This window comes from Mandrillus leucophaeus, unplaced genomic scaffold (assembly GCF_000951045.1).
Source record: "Mandrillus leucophaeus isolate KB7577 unplaced genomic scaffold, Mleu.le_1.0 Scaffold373, whole genome shotgun sequence".
NCBI classification, from domain to species: domain Eukaryota; kingdom Metazoa; phylum Chordata; class Mammalia; order Primates; family Cercopithecidae; genus Mandrillus; species Mandrillus leucophaeus.
This window is the reverse complement of record NW_012103954.1, coordinates 539,606-563,656: the sequence shown is the minus strand read 5'-3', so window position 1 is coordinate 563,656 and position 24,051 is coordinate 539,606. Positions and strand designations below refer to the sequence as shown.

General features: G+C 41.2%; 1 protein-coding gene across 1 annotated transcript in view; it reads left to right on the top strand.

Moving 5' to 3' along the window:
• WDR60 (WD repeat domain 60) overlaps positions 1 to 24,051 on the top strand; it is a 123,443-nt gene that overhangs the window by 30,480 nt on the left and 68,912 nt on the right. The window contains exons 6-11 of the mRNA XM_011990196.1: positions 2,392 to 2,447; positions 4,842 to 4,896; positions 8,503 to 8,571; positions 19,413 to 19,490; positions 20,047 to 20,266; positions 23,626 to 23,728. Coding sequence (XP_011845586.1) covers positions 2,392 to 2,447; positions 4,842 to 4,896; positions 8,503 to 8,571; positions 19,413 to 19,490; positions 20,047 to 20,266; positions 23,626 to 23,728 — 581 coding nt within the window. The remainder of the gene's footprint in view (positions 1 to 2,391; positions 2,448 to 4,841; positions 4,897 to 8,502; positions 8,572 to 19,412; positions 19,491 to 20,046; positions 20,267 to 23,625; positions 23,729 to 24,051) is intronic.

Below are 24,051 nucleotides of genomic sequence, written 5' to 3'. Positions count from 1 at the left end.
AATTTCCAGCTTTTCTGTACTGCTTTTTCCCCGTCTTTGTGGTTTTTATCTGCATTTGGGCTTCTGTTTGCCTGGGTATCAGCAGCGGAGGCTGCAGAAGAGTGAATATTGCTTTGCTGTCTGATCGTTCCTCTGGAAGCTTCGTCTCAGAGGTGTATCTGGCCGTGTGAGGTGTGAGGTGTCAGTCTGCCCCTAGTGGGGGATGTCTCCCAGTTAGGCTACTCGGGTCAGGGACCCACTTGAGCAGACAGTCTGTCCGTTCTCAGATCTCAAACTCCGTGCTGGGAAAACCACTACTCTTCAAAGCTGTCAGACAGGGACATTTACATCTGCAGAGGTTTCTGCTGCCTTTTGTTTGGCTATGCCCTGTCCCCAGAGGTGGAGTCTACAGAGGCAGGCAGGCCGTCTTGGGCTGTGGTGGGCTCCACCCAGTTCCAGCCTTCTGGCAGCCTTGTTTACTTACTTAAGCCTCAGCAATGGTGGGTGCCCCTCCCCTAGCCTTGCTGCTGCCTTGCAGTTAGATCTCAGACTGCTGTGCTAGCAATGAGGGAGGCTCCGTGGGCGTGGGACCCTCCGAGCCAGGCACGGGATATAATCTCCTATTGTGCCCTTTGCTAAGACCCTTGGTAAAGCGCAGTGTTAGGGTGGGAGTGACCCAATTTTCCAGGTGTCGTGTGTCTCGGTTTCCCTTGACTAGGAAAGGGAATTCCCTTCCCCCTTGTGCTTCCCGGGTGAGGCGATGCCTTGCCCTGCTTCAGCTCTCACTCGTTGGGCTGCACCCACTGTCCAACACGCCCCAGTGAGATGAACCCCGTACCTCAGTTGGAAGTGCAGAAATCACCCGTCTTCCATGTTGCTCACGCTGGGAGCTGGAGGCTGGAGCTGTTCCTATTCGGCCATCTTGGCGCAGATCCCCTCACCTTTATCCTTTTAAAAAGCAATTTTTTTTTTTGAGACGGAGTCTCGCTCTGTTGTCCAGGCTGGAGTGCAGTGGTGTGATCTCCGCTCACTGCAAGCTCCACCTCCGGGGTTCACGCCAGTCTCCTGCCTCAGCCTCCTGAGTAGCTGGGACTACAGGCGCCCACCACCACTTTTGTATTTTTAGTAGAGACGGGGTTTCACTGTGTTAGCCAGGATGGTCTCCATCTCCTGACCTCGTGATCCTCCCACCTTGGCCTCCCAAAGTTCTGGGATTACAGGCGTGAGCCACCATGCCCGGCAAAAGCAATTTTTTTAGAGATGGGTTCTAGCTGTGTTGCCTAGGCTGATCTTGAACTCCTGGCCTCAAGCTACTTCAGCCTGCCGAACGGATGGGATTAGGATGTGAACCACCATGCCTGTCATACTTTTATCCTTTTCAAGATTGGATCATCTCCTTTCTGCTCCTGGAAGTAGTGGATTCAAGTGATAACTTGTAAATACCTTTTCCAGCCCAGGACTCTCCTGTCCAGAGTGTTAGTCCTGAGGGACTGTGTGATGAGGCCACAGGAGTTTGACGACAACGTGCTGAGCTTTTTCTCAGCTCTGCCATTTGCAGGCCATCTGGGTGAGCAGCGTTACCTGCCTCCCTGTGGGGTAGGTGCTGAGATAATCACAGCACGCTTCTCCTGGCCCCACGTGCAGCCTGACTGGCTGCCATCACCACAGTCAGGGCCCCCCAGTGCTATGCGCTGCTTGCCCACACCCAGGTCTGACTCTTATCATTAACTTGATGACGTTTTTTTCTCTTCCCTTTTTATATCTAGTCAGTAAATCATAATTTTTCCTACCCAGCACTAGTGATTTTATTTTTTTCCCATTCCAATTCATTTTATGGACCACAACACATTGTTCTGTTAAACATAACACTTTTTTCTCATTAATTTTGTAAAGTTTTTGTTTTTGTTTTTGTTTTTGAGATGATGTCTCGCTCTGTTGCCCAGGCTGGAGTGCAGTGGCGTGATAATTACTTGAACCTCCACCTCCTGGGTTCAAGTAATTATCCTGCCTCAGCCTCCTGAGTAGCTGGGACTACAGGTGTGTACCACCATGCCCAGCTAATTTTGTATTTTTAGTAGAGATGGGATTTCTCCATGTTGGTTAGGCTGGTCTCTAACTCCCAACCTCAGGTGATCCATGCACCTTGGCCTCCCAAAGCGCTGGGATCACAGGCGTGAGCCACCGCGCCTGGCATAATCACCCTTTTATGTATACTTTTATCCATTTTCTTTACATTTCATTATCTAATTTACTAAAAAATGGCTGGCAAAAATAGTTATTTAAAAGATACTTGTGGTGTAGATGCTATTGTTAAATTTTCAATCCATTCTTGTTTTATGGGGTTTACTAATTATGCTTACTTCCTTCCCATATGTTAATAAATGGTTATGGGATTATTCTTTTGTTTGCTAGAACGGTGAACACAGAAATCGAGGTGCAAGCTCAAAGAGAGATGGGACCAGCAGCCAGTAAGGATTGCGTGCCCTGTGGTCGACCTTGACGTGTGCCGCTCTCGTGGAATGCTTCAGGGAATTTTCTTACTGGCTCCAGTGGTGGCCAGTCTGTGGGAATCAGTTATACTTCATTTTCTCTAGATTTTGCCCCTTAGCCCCTCCAAATGGGTTGGTATGTTTTAGGAATACTAGAGGAGCTTGGAAACTTATTATGAAATTATTAGTTTTTTATTTTGCCTTTTAAATTAATTATATTTATTTTTATTTTTTCCATTTTAATATTATTGTTTCTATTTATTGCCTCAGGATCTGTTTTTGTCCTTTTTAACATTTGCTCATGCAAAATTAGAAAATTGGTACTGACTTTGGGGACAATAATTCACTTGGGAGCCTCTTCATGTGCAAGAGGGCGTCCTCCCTGCCTGAAGTTAAAGATCCACAGGTGGGCGGTTTCGCCCCTTTACAGACCTGAGCAAACCATTCTGGTTCACAGCCACTAAAAACAGTACATGCCGGCAAGTCCCCCTCTGCCCATTGTTTGTCGCTTGTGAACACCCAGGAGGGAACATTCCACCCCGATGCCTTGGCAGAGACCCCCAGAGCTGGGGGTGGGGGTCAGCCTTGGTCGGAATTTCCTATCTACCTTTTAGTTGCAGTGTTGGGTGGCCTTTCGCTAAAGCAATGATGATAATTCCTGTGTCGTGTGGGTTTTGCGAAGATTATAGATTAATTGGAGTTTCTGTATAAACTCTTTTTTTTTTTTTTTTGAGACAGAGTCTCACTTTGTCACCAAGGCTGGAGTGCAGTGGTGCGATCTTGGCTCACTGCAACCTCCGCCTCCCAGGTTCAAGCTGTTCTGCCTCAGCCTCCCGAGTAACTGGAACTATAGGCACACACCACCACGACCAGCTAATTTTTGTATTTTTGGTAGAGATGGGGTTTTGCCATGTTGGCTAGGCTGGTATCGAACTCCTGGCCTCAAGTGAGCCACCCACCTTGGCCTCCCAAAGTCTGGGATGACAGGCGTGAGCCACCGTGCCTGGCCTAAACTCTCATATATAAGCCCTAGACTTTCATTTGTTCTTTCTGACAATCAGATTTTGTAATCCTTTTTCAAAGATTAGAAAACCCAGGTTAAATGTCTTACCCAAATTTTTACAAGTTTGGGCAAAGCTGACACTTAAACCTCGGGTGTCGGTTCCTGGGTTTTATACTGCATGTCCACTAGAAGGCACAAGAAGACTCTTTTGCTCAATTCAGTACTTTTGTTAAACCACATGGTATATTGGTATGAATGAAAGTTTAAAAATTGAGAATCAGTTTGATATTTTGCACATCTTTATTTTAGGTCCTAACTAATATGAAATGTGATTTAAAAGTAAAACATATTTCAAGATAAATCTTTCTTTTAGAAATATCTTTTATTTTATATTTGTATTACATATTATATATTTTATTTTATATTTAATATAAAATAGTATTTCAGACAGACCAATAAAATTATAGAAAATTTCTAGAACTCTGTTTTTTGAGACGGAATCTTGCTCTGTTGCCTAGGCTGGAGTGCAGCGGCATGATCTTGGCTAACTGTAACCTCCACCTCCCTGGTTCAAGCAATTCCCCTGCCTCAGCCTCCCAAGTAGCTGGGATTACAGGCACATGCCACCATGACTGGCTAATTTTTTTGTATTTTTAGTAGAGATGGAGTTTCACTGTGTTTGCCAGACTGGTCCCGAGCTCTTGACCTCAGGCAGTCTGCCCACCTCGGCCTCCCAAAGTGCTGGGATTACAGATGTGAGCCCCGCACCTGGCCAAGAACTCCTAAAGAGTGTAGATTTGCACTCACACACAAGTTTGTTAAAACACGTAATTTCTTCTCTGGAAGATATTTTCTGTCTTGAATTATTGATAAAAGAGTAAGAATGCTAGGAAGACTTTAACATTTATTGCTCTAATAAAACATGCTTTGCTAACCTGCAACAGTTTTTTTTTTTTTTAATTATTTTTTGAGAAAGGGTCTTGCTCTGTCACCCAGGCTGGAGTGCAGTGGCACAATCATGGCTCACTCTGCAGCTTCAAACTCCTGGGCTCAAGCAATCCTCTTGCCTCAGCCTCCCAAGTAGCTGAGACTAAGGCATGTGCCACCATGCCAGGCTAATTTTTTATTTTTGTAGAGATGGAGTCTACTCTGTTGCCCAGGCTGGTCCCGAACTCCTGGCCTTAAGCGATCCTCCTGCCCCAGGCTCCCAAATAGCTGGGGTTACAAGTGCAAGTCGTTGCCCCTGGTTATAGTAGTTCTTAATCATGTCAAAATATTGTTAAGAACTTTCACTGATATGGAAAATGTTTTATTTTTTAAAAGCGCTCATTTAAAAGTAAATTTTGATTTTGATTATGTTTGCTTTCCAGGTATGCTGAGAATTTAGTAAGGAATCACGGAAAAGATAAAGATTCAAGACGGAAGGTAAGGCAGTCTCCACTGAGGATACATCGATTTTATGGTACATTCAGATTAGCCATCATCTTAGTTTGGGCTTCCCCTTCAAAGCAGAGGCTGAGACAGGGCTCATTTGCAGATGGTTTATTTGAGTGGTGATTCCAGAAGGCACACTAGAGACTTACTTTAGGCTAGAAGACGCAAATAGGTTGAAAGTAAAAAGCTGGACAAAGAGAATCTGTCAAACAGCAGCTATGAGAGGGCTGGACTGGCTATACTAATATCAGATAAAACAGATTTTGAGACAGAAAGTGTTACTAGAGATAGACAATTCAGAATGACCAAATAATTAGTTCAGCAAGGAGATGTAACAATTGTAAATGAATATTTACCTAACAAGAGGGCCCCAAAACACAAGCAGCAAAACCTGACAGAATTGAAGGGAGAAACAGGCAATTCACAATAATAGGAACTTTAGCACCCCACTTTCAATCACAGATAGGACAATATTTTATGGTAACAAATTAGGTAATTTAGATGAATGGACAAATTCCTAGAGACTATCAGTTACTAAACCTGCTAGAAGCAATAGGCTGAACTGACCTATAGTAAGTCAAGAAATTACGTTTCTGTTAAGAATCTCCCCACAAAGTAGCTCAGGCTCTGATGACTTCTCTGGCAAATTCTACCAAGCACATGTTATTAATAGTCACTTGTGACTAACACACACGCGTAATCCCTCTCCTTGCATAATTGTTTCCATGTGTTAAGCTACCTTGTGACATGTATTTATGCACCAGGAGAATTGTACCCTGTGCTGAGCTTGTCACTTAGCACATCAGCGTTTCTCCACAGTCTTCATTATCTCCACCATCTCCAATAGTATCATAAGAGGAGTCTTCATAATGATTACTTAGTAACTAAAATAACACACTGTGGAGTTAGGGTTATTATTAAACCATTTTCCTCTTTTTGTTTTGTTATTACAGATAATGTGGCAAGCATATTTTGAATTTTATGAATTATTTCTGGAGAATAATTTTTTCTTTTTTGGTAGTTATCTGAAACCCATGACCTTGAGATAATCATATTTAACAATTTTCTGCCATATATATATATATATGCGCTGAGTTGGAGTCTTGCTCTGTCTCCCAGGCTGGAGTGCAGTGGCGCGATCTCAGCTCACCTCAACCTCTGCCTCCTGGGTTCAAGTGATTCGTGCCTCAGCCTTCTGAGTAGCTGGGATCGTAGGCATGCGCCACCGCACCCAGCTGATTTTTGTGTTTTTAGTAGAGACAGGGTTTCACCATGTTGGCCAGGCTGATCTTGAACTACTGACCTCAGGTGATCCACCTGCTTCGGCCTCCCAAAGTGCTGGGATTACAGGCAGGAGCCACCGCGCTCAGCCTTCGTGCCATATTTTTATGAATTGCTTTATTCTATATCCGTACACAAACATGATTTTACATAAATTAGGTCATACGGCACCTGTTGTTTTGACGCAGATGTTTTATTTATTTAATTTTGGTGGTGGTGGTGGTGGGATTGCTTATTATCTGGCTATAGCCACACATTTACCACAGAAAAAAAAAGACCTACAAATATTTCTCATATAATCTTTTATAATCATATATTGGTGTGTATATTTGGGAATTTGGAAGCCAGTTTTAAACATTTACGCGCGCGCGCGCACACACACACACACACACACACACACACACACACACACACACACAGCCCTCCTGTTCTTCCTAGTTCATTGTGGAAATCCCTCTAGTTTGGATGTTATAGATCTACTGTGTTATTTTTGTGGATACATTTCTTGAAGTGGAATTGTGGAATTATTGGATGAAAACATATAGATTTATTTTCCTATTTTTTTCATGTTTCCCAATTTTTTCTCTAAGCTCCAGGTTGGCATTGTTAACTAGAATTATAACGTGAGCCACATTTATAATTTTAAATTTTATTTTTTATTTTTATTTAAAAAAATATACCAGATGTTCGAGACCAGCCTGGGCAGCATAGGAATTCCTCATCTGTATAAAAACAACAACAACAAAAAATTTTAAAAAGGCCAGGCGTGGTGGCTCAGGCCTGTAACCCCAGCACTTTGGGAGGCCAAGGCAGGGGCATCACCTGAGGTCAGGAGTTTGAGATCAGCCTGACCAACATGGTGAAACTCCATCTCTACTCAAAATACAAAAATTAGCGTGGTGGTGGACTCCTGTAATCCCAGCTACTTGGGAGGCTGAGGCAGGAGAATTGCTTGAACCCGGGAGGTGGAAATTGCAGTGAGCCGAGATCGCATCACTGCACTCCAGCCTGGGCCATGGAGCGAGACTCTGTCTCAAAAAAAAAAAAAAAAAAAAAAAATAGAGGTGGGGTCTTGCTGTGTTGCCCAGACTGGTCTTGCACTTCTGGGCTCAGGTGATCCTCCTGCCTCAGCCTCCTAAAGTACTGGGATTACAGGTGCGAGCCACCACACCTGGCCTATAATTTTACGTTTTCTTATAAACATACAAAAGAAACATGAAATTAATTTCATAACATCTTATATAATCCAATAAATCTAAAATAGTATCCGTGCAACTTATAATCAGTATAAAAATTACCAGTGAGGTAACCAATGGGATATTTTACATTCTTTTTTTTTTTCTTTTCCAGAGGAGTAAAATATATGATGTGTTTTTTTCTAGAAAAATTTCAGTTCATTGTGAACGTATTTAACAGCTTGTTTTGGCTCTGATTAGATCCACATTTTACAGCAGCAACACTGAATTTATCTTGATTCAGTTCTTCAGCATTTATGGAGTGCCTACTATGTGCCAGAATAGTTTTCTGGACACATGGAAAGTTCTTTTTCTGTTTTCTTCATGAATAATACATTATATTGCGACCAGTTTTAGGCACTGCCTAGTTTTGGGTAGTCACTTGTTTTTTTTTGTTGAGACTGAGTTTCGCTCTTGTCGCCCAGGCTGGAGTGCAGTGGTGCGATCTCGGCTCACCACAACCTCTGCCTCCTGGGTTCAAGAGATTCTCCTGCCTCAGCCTCCCAAGTAGCTGGAATTGCAGGTACCTGCCACCCTGCCTGGCTAATGTTTTTTAATTTTTAGTAGAGACGGGATTTCACCATGTTGGCCGGGCTGGTCTCAAACTCCTGACCTCAGGTGATCTACCCTCCTCAGCCTCCCAGAGTGCTGGGACTATAGGCGTGAGCCACCATGCCTGGCCTGAGTAGTGACTTCTAAGTGCATAGATCTTCCTAGCGTCGTTGACAAAGGTGACATTTGCAAGGCTTTTTCTTCATCACACACAGGGATCCGGGCTTCTTGTGTGTCCTTTTATCCGGTCCTCTCACTGCTGCTGTGAAGCAGATGCCGTAATTCTGATTTTTCAGAAGAGAAAGCTGAGGCACAGGGGGTTGAAGATACTTGCTCTAAGCTCTGAGTCACACAGTTTGTCAGCCCCAGGCTGGGACCCGCATCCCAGAGCGTGAGTTTCGCAGTCTATGCACCTGTGGAATCTCACCTGTGTCCTGTCTGCTGAGGGCCGGTGGGCTCTGCGGGGAGCTGCGTGGCTCCTGGAATCTCACCTGTGTCCTGGCTGATGGGGCTGTTCTCTCTCCATTAGCATGGCCATGAGGAAGTTTCTTCCGTGTGGTGGAAGCTGGACCAGAGGCCAGGAGGCGAGGAAACTGTGGTAAGGAGAGTACTTCGTCTTACAGTTTTGCAATCCTGTCCCAGCACAGACTTCCACTCACATTTCCTTGCTTTCCTGTCAGCATTTTACTAGTTTAATTATTGTCCCTTTCAGATAGCAGAACATGAGCATGAAGGGACAGATGAGATTTTCATATGAAATTCACACTTGGAGTTGTTTGAAGTCCTTGGTCTTGTTGAAAGCCATCTGGGTTTTGAGGGTCAAGGAATGTAACTGGGTTGTGTGCACACCGTCAGGTACTGGAGCCTCTTTCTTTCTGGAAGAGGAGAGGATTTTGCAAAGAAATTGGAGGGAAGAGGTTTAGGGTGAATGAACAGACAGCCTTCTCATTGTTGTTCTGTGTAAGTTGAAGAAAGTGAGAAGATTTGAAGACACCTAATAGAGAAATCACAAAAGACATGATCCACGCCATGGTTGCTGAGAATTATACAAGGTTATAAATAATTTTCAGAATATATATGCAAAACCAGAGAGATCAAGGAATCGTAAGTATCCTCATATGAGGGAGGAATTGCGGACGGGGCCTCTGAAGGACGTAGTGCAGAGCTTGATGGAGAACACGTGGGGCTCTCCTGGGGCGGGTGAACTCCTGGTAATGGGGGTTTCTTGTTCCTTCTCAGGGGTGTGTCCCCCAGTGTGGTTCTAGCTCTGCACAGAGGTGACGGTGTCTGCTCCATTCCCCACTGTCTCCTCACCTGGCTGAGTACCTGGCCCACACTAAGTGTGTTGTGAGTGTTTGCAGAGTGGATGAATTGTAGTTTCAAAATCCTGGCCAGACATAGGACATGACTAAGAGCCACTGGGTCTGCTGAGTTGAGCAAGAATAAGAAATGTGATGCTATTAGTTTTCATTTAAAATTCCTGTTTTTGTTCTTTTTGTCAGTCAGCAGGTGTTGTATTTATTGATACAATAAATGTATATATTATTTAATATAATGTACAATGACTTTATATGATAATGTGCCAAGAGGACCTTATTTATTTTTTATAGGACTTTATTATTTTTTATTTTATATTTATTGTGAGACGGGGCTCGCTCTGTTGCGCAGGCTGGGCACGATCATAGCTCAATGCAGCCTCGGACTCTTGGGCTCAAGCGATTCTCCTGACTCAGCCTTTCGAGTAGTTGGGACCATAGGCATAAGACACTACTCCTGGCTAAGACTTTTATTTTTTTTTAGAGCAGTTTTATGTTTCCATCAAAATTGAGAGGAAGGGGCTAGGCGTGGGCTCACCCCTGTAATCCCAGTACTTTGGGAGGCCGAGGTGGGCAGATCACCTGAGGTCAGAAGTTCGAGACCAACCTGGCCAACATGGCGAAACCCCATCTCTACTAAAAATACAAAATTAGCGGGGCGTGGTGGCAGGCACCTGTAATCCCAGCTACTCGGGAGGCTGAGGCAGGAGAATTGCTTGAACCCAGGAGGTGGAGGTTGCAGTGAGCTGAGATTGAGCCGTTGTACTCAGGCCTGGGCAACAAGAGCAAAACTCCATCTCAAAAAAAAATATATTGACAGGAAGATACAAAGATTTCCCATATACTCCCTCGCCCCCACACATGAATAACCTCCCCCATTATCAACATACCCTGGCAGAGTGAAGCCTACATCGATGTGTCATTATCATCAAAGTCCAAGATTTATGTTAGGGTTCGCTCTTGGCCTTAAACATTCTGTGGGTTTGGGCAAATGGGCCGTGATGTGGATCCACCACAGGGCATCATGCAGAGTGGTTGCACTGCCCTAAAAACCCCTGTGCTCCGACTGTTCATCCCTCCCTTCCCCCTTATTCGTGGTAATCACTGATCTTGTCTGTGTCTGTATAGCTTTGCCCTTTCCGGAGTGTCTTATACAGCCACTCCTCAACGTATGACAGGGTTGCATCCCAGTAAACCCATAGTAAGTTGAAAGTATCGTGATTTGAAAATGCATTTAATATGCCTAAACTACCGAAGCTTAGCCCAGCCTACCTTAAATGTGCTCCAAACACTTATCTTACAGTTGGCAAAATCATTTGACACAAAACCGATTTTGTAATAAGGTGTTTAATATCTCATATAATGTATTGACTGCAGCACACTGTAGAGTGTTGGTTGTTCAGCCTCTTGGTCACGTGGCTGCCTGGGAGGTGTGGCTGCTGCTGCTGCCAGCATCATAACAGTATCGTACCACATATCATACCACATATCACACCACATATCGTACCGTATATCACAGTGCATATCCTACTGCATAATCATACCGCATATTGTACCGTATGTCACACCATATATCATGGTGCCTGTCCTACCGCATATTGTACCACATATTGTACTGCATGTCACACCGCATATTGTACTGTATATCACAGTGCATAGCCTACTGCATATTGTACCGTATATTGTACTGCATGTCACACCGTATATCATACCGTATATCATAGTGCATATCCTACCACATATTGTACCACTGAGTCACGCCGTATATCATACCATATATCATAGTGCATATCCTTCCGCATATTGTACCACATGTCACACCATATATCATACCGTATATCATAGTGCGTATCCTAGCATATCATACCGCATATTGTACTGCATGTCACACCGCATATTGTACTGTATATCACAGTGCATAGCCTACTGCATATTGTACCGTATATTGTACCGCATGTCACACCGTATATCATACCGTATATCATAGTGCATATCCTACCACATATTGTACCACTGAGTCACGCCGTATATCATACCATATATCATAGTGCATATCCTTCCGCATATTGTACCACATGTCACACCATATATCATACCGTATATCATAGTGCGTATCCTACCACATATCATACCGCATATTGTACCACATGTCACACTGTATATCATACCATATATCATAGTGCATATCCTACCACGTGTTGTACCGCATATTGTACCGCGTGTCACACCGTATAGCATACCGTATATCATAGTGCATATCCTACCACATATCATACCACATATTGTACTGCATGTCACACCACACATCGAACCGTATATCACAGTGCATATACTACTGCATATCGTACCGTGTGTCACACCGTATATCATACCATATATCATAGTGCATATCCTACCACATATTGTACCGCATATTGTACCACATGTCACACCATATATCATACTGTATATCATACCGTATATCATAGTACATATCGTACCGCATATTGTACCACATGTCACACCGTATATCATACCATATATCATAGTGCATAGCCTAACACGTATTGTACCGCATATTGTACTGCATGTCACACCGTATATCATGGTGCATATCCTACCGCATATCCTTCCGCATATCATACTGGATGTCGCTAGTCCAGGAAAAAAACAAAATTCAAAGTACAGTTTCCACTCAGTGCGTTTTACTTTCGCACCATTGTAAAGTAAAAAAAAATCATACGTTGAATCATTGTAAGTTGCAGATTGTCTGTGATTGGAATCATACTGTTTGTGACCTTTTCCAGATTGACTTCTTTCACTTAGCGATATGCATTTTAAAGTCCGTCTGTGTCTCTTCAAGGCTTAATAACTCATTTCTCCTAGTGCTGAATAATATCCATTGTAGGGATATACTGCAGGCTACCCACTCACTAACTGGAGGACATCTTGGTTGCTTCCAGGTTTTGGCAAGTATGAATAAATCTGCTGTAAACATCTGTGTGCAGGTTTTTGTGTGAACATGTTTCCAACTCTATTGGGTAACTACCAAGGAGTGTGATTGCTGGATCATATGATAAGAGTATGTTTAGTTTTGTTAGTAAATTGCCAAGCTGTCCTCCACAGTGGCCGTAGGATTTTACTTTCTCCAGCAATGAGTGAGAGTTCCTGTAGCTCCACGTCCTCCCCTGCGTCTGGTGTTGTAGGTGTTCTGGTTAGGTGGGTAGTGGTATCTCACCGTCCTTTTAATTTACATTTTCCTGGTGACGTATGATGTGGAGCATCTTTTCGTATATTTGTTTGCCATCTGTATATCTTGTTTAGTGGGATGTCTGTTAAGGTCTTCAACCCATTTTTTTAATTGTTGAGTTTTAGGAGTTCTATATGTATTTTGGATAACACTCCTTTATCAGCTGTCTTTTGCAAATATTTTCTGTCAGTCTGTGACTTGTCTTCTCTTCCTGTTGACATTGTCTCTTACAGAAGTTTTTAATTTTAATGAAGTCCAGCTTATCAATTTTTTCTTTCATAGATTATGCTTTTGGTGTTGTATCTAAAAAGTCATCTCCATACCTAGTCATCTAGATTTGTCCTGTGCTATTTCCTAAGAGTTTATAGTTTCGCATTTTACACTTAAGTCTGTGATCTGTTTTGAGTATGTTTTCTTGAAGGGTGTAAGGTCTTTGTCTAGGTTGTCGTGTGACTGTTTATTTGTTCCAGAACCATTTTTTGTAGAGACTATCTTTCATTCATTGTACTGTATTGCTGTTGCTCCCTTTTCAAACATCAGTTGACATATTTATGTGGGTCTACTTCTGGGCTTTTTGTTCTGTTGCATTCATCTATTTGTCCAGTCTTTTTGCCAGTACACACTGTCTTGATTGCTATAGCTTTGTAGTGGGTCTTGACATCAGGTCATGTCAGTTCTCCAACTTTGTTCTCCTTCAATGTTGTGTTGATTATTCTGGATCTTCCGCCTCTACATGTAACTTTAGAGCTGGTTTGTCAATATTCATACAATTCTGAAACTTCGGTTGAGATTGCATGCTCTAGGTCAAGGTGGGAAAAACTGACATCTTGACAGATTTGAGCCTTATTTGTGAACATGGAATATCTCTCCCTTTATTTAGTTCTTTGTTTTGCTTAGCAGAGCTTTATAGTTTTCCTCATAGAGATCTTGTACTTGTTTTGTTAGATTGATACCTATTTGAGTTTAGAGGGTGCTAATATAAGTAATAATGTGTGTTTAATTTCAGATTCTACTTGTTCCTTGCTGGTATATAGGAAAGAAATTGACTTTTGTGTACTCACCCTGTGTTCTGTGACCTTGCTTATTATTTCCAGTCGGTTTTTTTGTTATTGTTGTTCAGTTCTTTCAGATTTTCTGCACAGACTATCATATTATCTGTGAAGAAATTTTAATTTCTTCCTTCCCAATCAGTATACTTTTTATTTCCTTTTCTTATTTCATTAGTTAGAACTTCCAGCATGATGCTGACAAGGAGTGATGAGATGATACATTCTTTTGTTTTCAATCGTAGTGGGAAAACTTTGAGTTTCTCACTTAGGTATGATATTAGCTGTATTTTTTTTGTAGATGTTCTTTATCAAGTTGAGGAAATTTCTCTCTATTCCTAGTTTACTAAGAGTTTTATCATTAATGGTTGTTGGATTTTGTCAAATGTTTTTTCTCCATTTATGGATATGATCTCATGATTTTTCTCTTTTAGCCTGTTGATTTGATGGGTTACATTAATTGATCCTTGAATGTCGAAGCAGGCTTGCATACTTGGGATAAATGCCGGCTGATTGTGGCGTATGATTCTTTTTATTTTTTATCTTTTATTTTTTTGAGGCAGGGTGTTACTCTGTCGCTCAGACTCAAGTGCAGTAGGGTGATCACGGCTCATTGTAGCCTCAACCTCTCATGCTCAAGCAATCTTACCACCTCAGCCTCCTGAGTAGCTGGAACTACAGACATGAGCTGCCATGCCCAGCTAGTTTTTAAATTTTTTGTAGAGGCAGGGTCTTAAGATCTCACCCAGGCTGGTCTTGAACTCCTGGGCTCAAGTGATCTTACTGCCTTGGCCTCCCAAAGTGCTGGGATTACAGGTGTGAGCCACTGTGCCTGGCCCTGTGTGATTCTTTGTATTTATTGTTAGCTTCAATTTGGTACAATTTTGTTGCAGATTTTTGCATCTGTATTCATGAATGATATTGTTCTGTAGTTTTTTTTTTTTTTCTTGTATTATTTTTATCTGGATCATACTGGCCTTATACAATGATTAAGGAAGTATTCTTTCTGCCTCTGTCCGCTGAAAGAGAGTGTAAAGAATTGTGTAATTTCTTTTTTTTTTTTTTTTTTTGAGACAGAGTCTTGCTCTGTCTCCCAGGCTAAAGTGCAGTGCTGTGATCTTGGCTCGCTGCAACCTCTGTCTCCCAGGTGCAAGCGATCCTCCTGACTCAGCCTCCCGAGTAGCTGGGACTACAGGTGCCTGCCACCACACCCAGTTAATTTTTGTATTTTTAGTAGAGATGGGGTTTCAGCATGTTGGCCAGGCTAGTCTCAAAACTCCTGACCTCAGGTGATTCACCCATCTCAGATCTGACTGCCTTGGCCTCCCAAAGTGCTGGGATTACAGGTGTGAACCACTGTGCCCAGGTAAGAATTGTATAATTTCTTTATTAAATGTTTGGTAGAATTCACCAGTGCTAGTGCTTTCTAGCACTAGCTGGGCCTTGTGTTTTCTTTTTTAGAAGGTTATTATTGACTCGATTTCTTTAAGAGGTATATGCCTATTAAATTCTCTGTTTCTTCTAGTGTGAGTTTTAGCAACTGTGTCTTTCATGAAACTGGCCCATTTTACTAGGTCATCAGATTTATGGGCATAGAGCTGTTCGTGGTATTACTGGATTATCCTTTTAACGTCATGGGATCTGCAGTGATGTCCCCTCTTACTTTTCTGATGCTAATAATTTGGGTCTGCTCTCTTTTTCCCTTAGTTAGCTTGGCCTGGAAGTGTACTGATTTATCAATATTTTCAAAAAAGCTAACTTTTGATTTCATTGATTTTTCTCTGTTGATTTCCTATTTTTAATTTTATTGATTTCTGCTCTAATATTTCTTTTTTCTGCTTACTTCAGATTTATTTGCTCTTATTTTTCTAGTTAATCCAAGCTCGAAACTTAGATGATTGATTTTAGATCTTTCTTCTTTTCTAATATATGCATTCAACACTCTAAATTGCCCTCTAAGCACTGCTTTTGTTTGCATTCCACAAATTCCGATAAGTTTGTTTTCATTTTTATTTAGTTCAAAATGCTTTTACATTTCTGAGATGTGTTTTGGAGCCTCTGTGTTATTTAGAAACATGTTGTTTAATCTTCATATATTGTGGAATTTTCCAGTTATTTTTCTGTTACCGATTTCTAATGTGATTCCATTGTGCTCTGAGAGCAGATGTATAATTTCTGTTCTTTTATATTTGTTAAGATGTGTTTTATGGCCCAGAATGTGGGCTATCATGGTGAGTGTTATATGCGAGCTTGATAAGAATGTGTATTCTGCTGCTGTTGGGTGAAGCAGTCTAAAGCTGCCCCGTATACCCAGTTCACTGATGGTGCCGTGGAGTTCAGCTATATTCTTACTCATTTTCTGCCTGTTGGATCTGTCCATTTCTGATAGGGAGATGTTGAAGTCTCCAGCTGTAATAGTGGATTCATCTATTTCTTCTTGCAGTTCTATTAGTTTTTGACTTAAATAGTTTGACACTCTATCAAACTTAATAATACATATTAAGGATAACACAAACTTAATACATATTAAGGATTGTTATGTATTTCATTAAAGACATAAAATTGGCATCTTTATCGTTGCATAATGCCCTTCTTTATTCATGTTGACTCTCTTTACTTTGAAGTCTGCTGTGTCAGAAATTAATATAATAACTTTTGCTTTCTTTTGATTAGTGTGAGCATGGTATATTTTTCTTCATTTGGATTTCTTGAAGACAATAAGTAGATGGATCTTGTTTTTTGATCCTCTCTGACAATCTCTGTCTTGTGATTGGTACATGTAGATCATTGATGTTCAAAGTGATTATTGATATATTGTATTAGTGTCTACCATATTTGTCACTATTTTTTATTTGTTGCCCTTGTTATTCCTGTTTTTGTCTTTCATTCTTTTTTTGCCTTTTGTGGTTTTAATGGAACATTTTATGATTCTGTTTCCTCTACTGTCTTAGCATATCAGTTAAAGGTTCTTTTTTTTTTTAACTTTTTAAAGTGGTTTTAATACATTTACAATCAATCCAAGTCTACTTTTAAATAAGACTGTACCACTCCCATTCCTTGTATCCTTGCTGTCATTCATTTTACTTGTGTATAAGCCGACATAAGCATGTTATCCCTTGGTATTGGCACAGGGTTGGTTCTTGGACCCCCTGTGGATACTAAAATCTGTAAACGCTCAAGTTCCTTAAATAAAATGGCATAGGATTTGCATATAACCTATGCATGTTCTTCCATGTACTTTAAGTCATCTCTAGATTGCTTATAAAACCTAATACAATGTAAATGCTATGTAAATAGTTGTTATACTGTATTTTAAAATTTGTATTATTTTTTATTTTTATTTTTCCAAATATTTTTGGTTTGTGATTGGTTGAATCCATGGATGTAGAACCCACAGATAAGGAGGGCTAACTATACATATGCGTACACAAACACACACACACACACACACATGAATAAATACCTAAGCATATGTAATTGAATGCATTTTTGTTACTATTATTCTGAACAAACTGTTTAGATCAATTAAGAAATAGAAAAGGAAAAGTTGTTTCCCTTTATTTATTTTTTCTTCCATACTTTTCTTTTTTTTATGTTGACCCACGTTTCTGACCTATATTATTTTCTTTCTGATGTGGTTTGGCTGTGTCCCCACCCAAATCTCAGCTTGAATTGTATCTCCCAGAATTCCCACATGTTGTGGGAGGGACCCAGGGGAGGTAATTGAATCATGGGGCCTGGTCTTTCCCGTGCTATTCTTGTGATAGTGAATAAGTTTCATGAGATATGATGGGTTTATCAGGGGTTTCCACTTTTGCCTCTTCCTCATTTTCTCTTGCTGCCGCCATGTAAGAAGTGCCTTTTGCCTCCTGCCATGATTCTGGGGCCTCCCCAGCCATGTGGAACTGGAAGTCCAATTAAACCTCTTTTTCTTCCCAGTCTCGGGTGTGTCTTTATCAGCAACGTGAAAACGGACTAATACACCTTCTTTCTGAAGAACTTCTTTTTATGTTGCTTGCAAGACAGGTCTACTGGCAACAAATTCCCTCAATTTTGTTTGAAAGTCTTTATTTCTCCTTCACTTTGGAAGGATACTTTTGTAGACTATATGTGTAATTTTGGGCTGGTGAATATTTTTCTCTCAGTACTTTAAACATTTCTCTATGCAGTCTTCTTGCTTCATGATATCTGAGAAGTTGAATGTAATCCTTTTTTTTTTTGAGATGGAGTTTCACTCTCGTTGCCTAGGCTGTAGTGCAATGGTGTGATTTCAGCTCACTGCAACCTCTGCCTCCCAGGTTCAAGTGATTCTCCTGCTTCAGCCTTCTGAGTAGCTGGGATTATAGGCGAGCACTACCGTGCCCAGCTGATTTTTGTGTTTTTGTAGAGATGGGGTTTCACCATGTTGGTTAGGCTAGTCTCAAACTCCTGACCTCAGAAGATCTACCTGCCTCAGCCTCCCAAAGTGCAGGGATTATAGGTGTGAGCCGCCATGCCCAGCCTGTAATTCTTATCTATGTTCCTCAGTAAAGTTTTTTTTTCCCCCATCTGGTTTCTTTTAGGATTTTGTCCTTATCTGTGATTTTCTGTAGTTTTGATATAATATGCCTACGTGTAGATTTTTTGACATTGATGTTGGTGTTCTATGAGTTTCCTGGATGTGTGGTTTGGTGTCTGACATCAATTTGGAGAAATTCTCAGTCATTATTTTATCAAATATTCTGTCCCTTTCTCTCCTTTTGCCATCCCCATTACACACGTGAATACCTTTTGCAGTTGTCCCACAGTTCTTGGATATTTTGTTCTGGTTTTTTTTGTTTTTTTGTTTTTTTTTTCCTTCCCGCTTTTTGTTCTCTTTGCTATTGAGTTTTGGTGGTTTCTGTTGAGGTATCATCAAGCACAGAGACTTTTTTCTTCAGCTGTGTCCAGTTTACTAGTGAGCCCATCAAAGTTGTTCTTCACTTCTGTTTCTGTTGTTTTTGACCTTGAACTTTCCGTTCTGGTTCTTTCTTAGGCTTTCCATCTCTCTGCTTGCATGCTATGAACTTTATCTATTAGAGCTCTTAGGAAGTTACTCATAGTTGTTTTAAGTTCCTGTTCTGACAGTTCCAACATCCCTGCCATGTCTGGAACTGGTGCTTGCTCTGTCTCTTCAAACTGTATTTTCTGCTTTCTAGTATGCCTTGTAATTTCTTCTGGATTGTGCAGTGGCGCGATCTTGGCTCACTGCAGCCTCTGCCCCCCAGGCTCAAGCAGTCCTCTCACCTCCGCCTCCGGAGTAGCTGGGACCATAGGTGCACACCACCATGCCCAGCTAATTGTTTGTATTTTTGGTAGAGATGAGGTTTCGCCATGTTGCCCACGCTGGTCTCCAACTCCTGAGTTCAAGTAATCTGCCTGCCTTGACCTCCCAAAGTGCTGGGATTAAAGGTGTGAGCCACAGTGCCTGGCCTATTTCTCTGTCTTTAATGGTGTAGATCAGCTGAGCACTATTCAGCGGGGAATATGTTCACGGAGAAGAAATGGATTGCTGCACGTTTGAAGTTTATTTGTAAAACACTTAAACAAATTTTAGCCACCAGAATTACAGAATTACAGAACTACAGCCACCAGAATTACAGAGGTTTCCTGAAAAGAATGTTTACTGTATTCTGTTTTTGGTTCTACCTATAAGTTAGCAAGGGTATTTCTTAAAGGAATTTAACATTATATTAGTTTTAAAAATACTTAAGAGTTTCAAATTAGCAACATCAAATGAATCTCAGAAAACATATGTTTTCCCAGCCTATTTGCAATATTCAAGTTTATGATTGAATTTTTTGGTTTCATGTTTGATTTTTACCTCTAGGAAATTGAAAAGGAAGAAGCTGATTTAGAACGTGCTAGAACTGATGCATATACAGCCAGTTGTGAAGATGATTTTGAAGTATGTATAAAAGTTAAAACTTTCCTTAGCTTAAAAATCATTTATTCTTAAACATCAGCTTATATATAGTAAATTTGATGCCCTTTTTATTCTTTTTATTAATCCTAATACTCAGTATCTATCTAGGTTTGATTTAGGTCAAGCTATTACCTATAAAATGCTTGCTATACTTCTACCAATACTTACCAATATGATGTAATTAAATGATTTTATAATTTAACTCATATTTAAGTGCACTGCATAAAAAGTGTATATGTAGGTAGCTATAAAAATACACACAATTTCACATTCTCAGTACACGTGTTTGCACGTGGTGGTAATTGATAGGCCTTCTGTGTATGGTTCTGTATTGTGTGATTTATTTTTAGAGAAATAAAGGTAGCAGTTTGTATAGATGTATCTTCAAAAACATTAAAGTCAGGGAACTATAAATATCTTAGCTGTAATAAGGACATTGTCTGTCTTAAGTTATAAGCTGTCATGTTTTGTTCAGTATGAGCGATAACGTAAAGTCAATTTGTCTTAAAGCGTTCCAAAAGATTGTTATTGTTTGCAGGACTACGAAGATGACTTTGAGGTTTGTGATAGTGATGATGATGAAAGCAGTAATGAACCTGAGTCAAGAGAAAAAATGGAAGAACTTCCTCTAGCTCAAAAAAAGGAAATACAAGAAATTCAAAGAGCTATTAATGCAGAAAATGAAAGGATTGGCGAGTTATCTTTGAAACTGTTTCAGAAGCAAGGTAGAACAGAATTTGAAAAGGAGCCCAGGACAGGTAAACAAATCAATGCTACTGATGGTGTCCATGCTCTTAGGGCTCTGTGTACTGAGCCCTCACAGATGCCATCACACACAGGCCTGCTCTAATCAGGTGGGCAGAGAAGTAACATCTTCGGCATGCTGGTGGTGCTGTGCCCTTGCAGCTACCACATAGGAGGCCCCCCGAAGACTTGAGCACGAGCACATCAAGAATTCTCTTACACAGAGAGGTTGCACATCACTCTTCTGCTCAGCGCCCAGGCCTTAGGTTAGCTGAGGGCGCTGTGGCCCCACTCAGTGAGCACTGATGCTCCTGTTCTCCAGAGGGAGCTGAGGATACTGTGGCCCTCCTCAGTGGGCAGCCTGGCTTGTTTTTTCTTTGCAACCAGCGTTTTATCCATCTGTGAGCACATGCTCTTATTTTTCCTGATGATGTGCTCATTGAGTTTCCACAGAGGAATCATCATGGTTTTCCCTGGAGGTGTGGCAGTGTCCGCCAGTGAGTGCCTTCATGAGGCACATGGTGACTGAGGGTTTGAGGTGCCTGTCAAGTCTTGGGACACAGTCAAACTGAGCCTGACACGAAGCATGCTCTTGATTCATTCTTTTTTCCTACAAGGACCTTTTTAAATTAAATTTAGAAATGTATTTTTTTCTCCAAATTCTTAGCATCAGGATATAATGTTACTTGTAAGAGTAGGAATTAACGTTTCAAATCGCTTTAAAGGACAACTATGACTTTCTGATAAAACATGGGCACTGAGGGTAAAATAGGATAATGTTAAAATATTATTTGATGACATACTACTTTATTAGTAAAATATTCAGTAATGCAGTTAATTATAGTTAGTAATTAATATGATGCACTAATACAAATGAAGGTTTTGCAGAATGATTCTTTGTCTCACATTTTGTGCCTGCTACAGAGAGGGCAGAACTCAGCTGGGCAGTGCTGATAGAGCGTTCTTTAAACTTATAGCAACAGGGCACCTGTCCTGGTAGAGGTAAGGATCTGCCCCTTCTTCAGCCCTATTGCCCGGCTGAGGCTCAGGGACTGTTTCCCTCAGTTGCCCGTGGAGTAGCGCTGCACACAGGGAGGGTCTGTGTGCCACCAACACACAGGATTTCCTGACAGCATTAAAGCTTGTCTGCTCTGGAGTTGCTGAGAAGTGAGCAGGATTTTATTCTTAACATTACTGGTTTTTTTAGCAGATCTATGAATAACCTTTTTTTGTTACTCATTTTCTACATTTATGCTTAGTGTTATTTCTTCATTAGCCTCATTTACAAGATTAGAATTTACAGCTCTCAATATAAGAGATTATTTTTGGCGTATTTCTTATTTGAAGGAGTTACTCACTGCCATATACAAAGCTGGAGCTGCTTTCTCGGCCCTGTTTCATGTTGAACTGGCACCGGTGGACGGTCATAAAGGCTAGCACAGCACTGATGTCGTGGTCTGTGCTGAAGCAGGAATCACGGAGCCGTGCTGACCCCAGGGTTTCAGATAACTGACTAGCTGTGTAATCTTGGGCAGTTACTTAACCTCTCTGTGCCTCATTTTCCTTAACTGTGAAATGAGCCTCAGACTTTCTTTAGGGTTATTGTGAAGATTAAACAAGCTAAACATGGAAGTTGCTTAAAGGAGTGGCAGGCACGTTCTGAGTGCTAAGCACCATCCGCTGCTGTTCTGTGGAATTCATCAAGCAGCCGGTACCGTTTGGTTTCTGTGTCCTCCTTGGCTATACCCTGCTGCACCCTGTGGTGCTTAGACTACTTGGTTATAAACTGCACACCTTATCCTTTTTTGGGGCAGTAGGAAACCATTTGGTAAATAACTTTTTCCCATGCACTGAAGTTACACCATGGTGTTGGAAAGCCTATGTATACTTCCAAAAGGTAAATGGTCCACTTGGTCAGTGAAGGAGTCTTTGCTGAGCGCTGACGCCTTGCACAGAGGTGTGGGCTCTGTTCCAGGGATGTCTTTATTCAAGTCTTAATTCTGTAACTTTAAACGTTTTCTCATTCTTAAAAACAGCCACATCTTAAAATGTCTGTGTGGTGCTTTGTAATTGTTCAGAAACGTGGCCTGCCGTGGTCCTTACCACATCCTGTACGGCAGATGTCCGACAGTAAGGGACCTGAGATGCAGAGGTGAAGTAACCCATGGTCATGAAGCAAGTAGCGGGCAGTGCTGGGACTTGAGCTCAGGCCCCTGACCCAGACAGGCATCCTCCAGAGCCACACCCTCTACATCACTGGCCTGCAAGCTTTGTTGTGAAGATCAGATGAGATAATGTGTGGGAAAGGGCTATGAGAGTTCCATAAAACTGTAAGACAGTGGGACAAGTGCAAACCGATATCCAAAGGGAATGAAAAGACAGTAAGATACAGTAGAAATAAATATACAAACAAATATGCAGATAAGTATGTACAGGAAGCCATAGAAATCCTTAGGGGGAAAGAGGTGGGTTGAGGAATGGTTTGTGTCCATTACTAAGGATTATGGATGGAGTTGTTTGTTCTTGTCTGTCTTTTTTTTTTTTTTCCCCTGAGACAGAGTCTCACTCTGTCTCCCATGCTGGAGTACAGTGGTGTGATCTCTGCTCACTGCAACCTCCATTTCCTGGATTCAGGCGATTCTTCTGCTTCAGCCTTCCGAGCAGCTGGGACTACAGGCACCCGCCACCACACCTGGCTAATTTTTGTATTTTTAGTAGAAATGGGATTTTGCTACATTGGCCAGGCTGGTCTGGAACTCCAGCCCTCAAGTGATCTGCCTGCCTCAGCCTCCCAAAGGGCTGGGATTATAGGCATGAGCCATCACACCTGGCCAAGTTGTTCATTCTTATATAATATGAACCTTTTCCATCAGCCTGACAATTTAATAATCTAGTCACATCTTCAGAAATTTTAGAAATTCTTCTGAGGAAGCTCATGCCTGCATTCTCTTTTGTTTTGTGCCCTTTGACATATTAAGTAATTGATTCAATATTAATTTGCACTTGTTTCTGTTTTTAGCAATTTTGTATGCCCTTGTTCCACTTCCCTTACTAAAAGATAATCTTTGGTTTTTTTTTGCAGAATGGGCCTAGAACTGCATCTTTTGTGCATTCTTAAGTATTTCTAAAACTCTTTAATAGTGTGAGTGATACATACAATAGATTATCAGTAAATTTTGCTTTGTTGCCTGAAAGTTTAGATGAAATAAGCAAGAGAGATCTCTTAAATGCTTATGGAAGATGTTTGTCATTAGTTGAAGGGTTTATTGACTATAATTGTTATATACGCCTATAATTGTTTTACTCCGGATATTTTTTTGCTTGGAAGACATATTGCAGTGTTGCAAAAATAGTGTTTTTCTCCCTCATACAGATACAAACAGTTCCCCTTCCAGAGCCTCCGTTTGTGGAATTTTTGTGGATTTTGCCTCAGCTTCACACCGTCAAAAGAGTCGGACTCAGGCCCTTAAGCAAAAGTAGGTGTATTGGGAAAGCAGCCAAAGGTGTTCAGGGCTTTAGCATACTTTTCTTTCACATACTTTTAAAAACTCGAGTTTTAAGTTGCATTTTTACTACTGTCTTTTGGGGTATATGACTTAATTTGTACTACACTTTTCTTTGTGTTGATATCTTATGTTAGTAGAGCAGGTGTGTGAGCTGCTACGTACCATGTGCTGATGTTGGATGTTTGTCCTTACATTTGTGTTGGACAGTTGGAGCTACCCTGGGAGTAAATTGAGAAATTTGTAAAATTTAGAAATCTATAAAAGATATATTTTCAAGTCAAGGGTCTATCGTA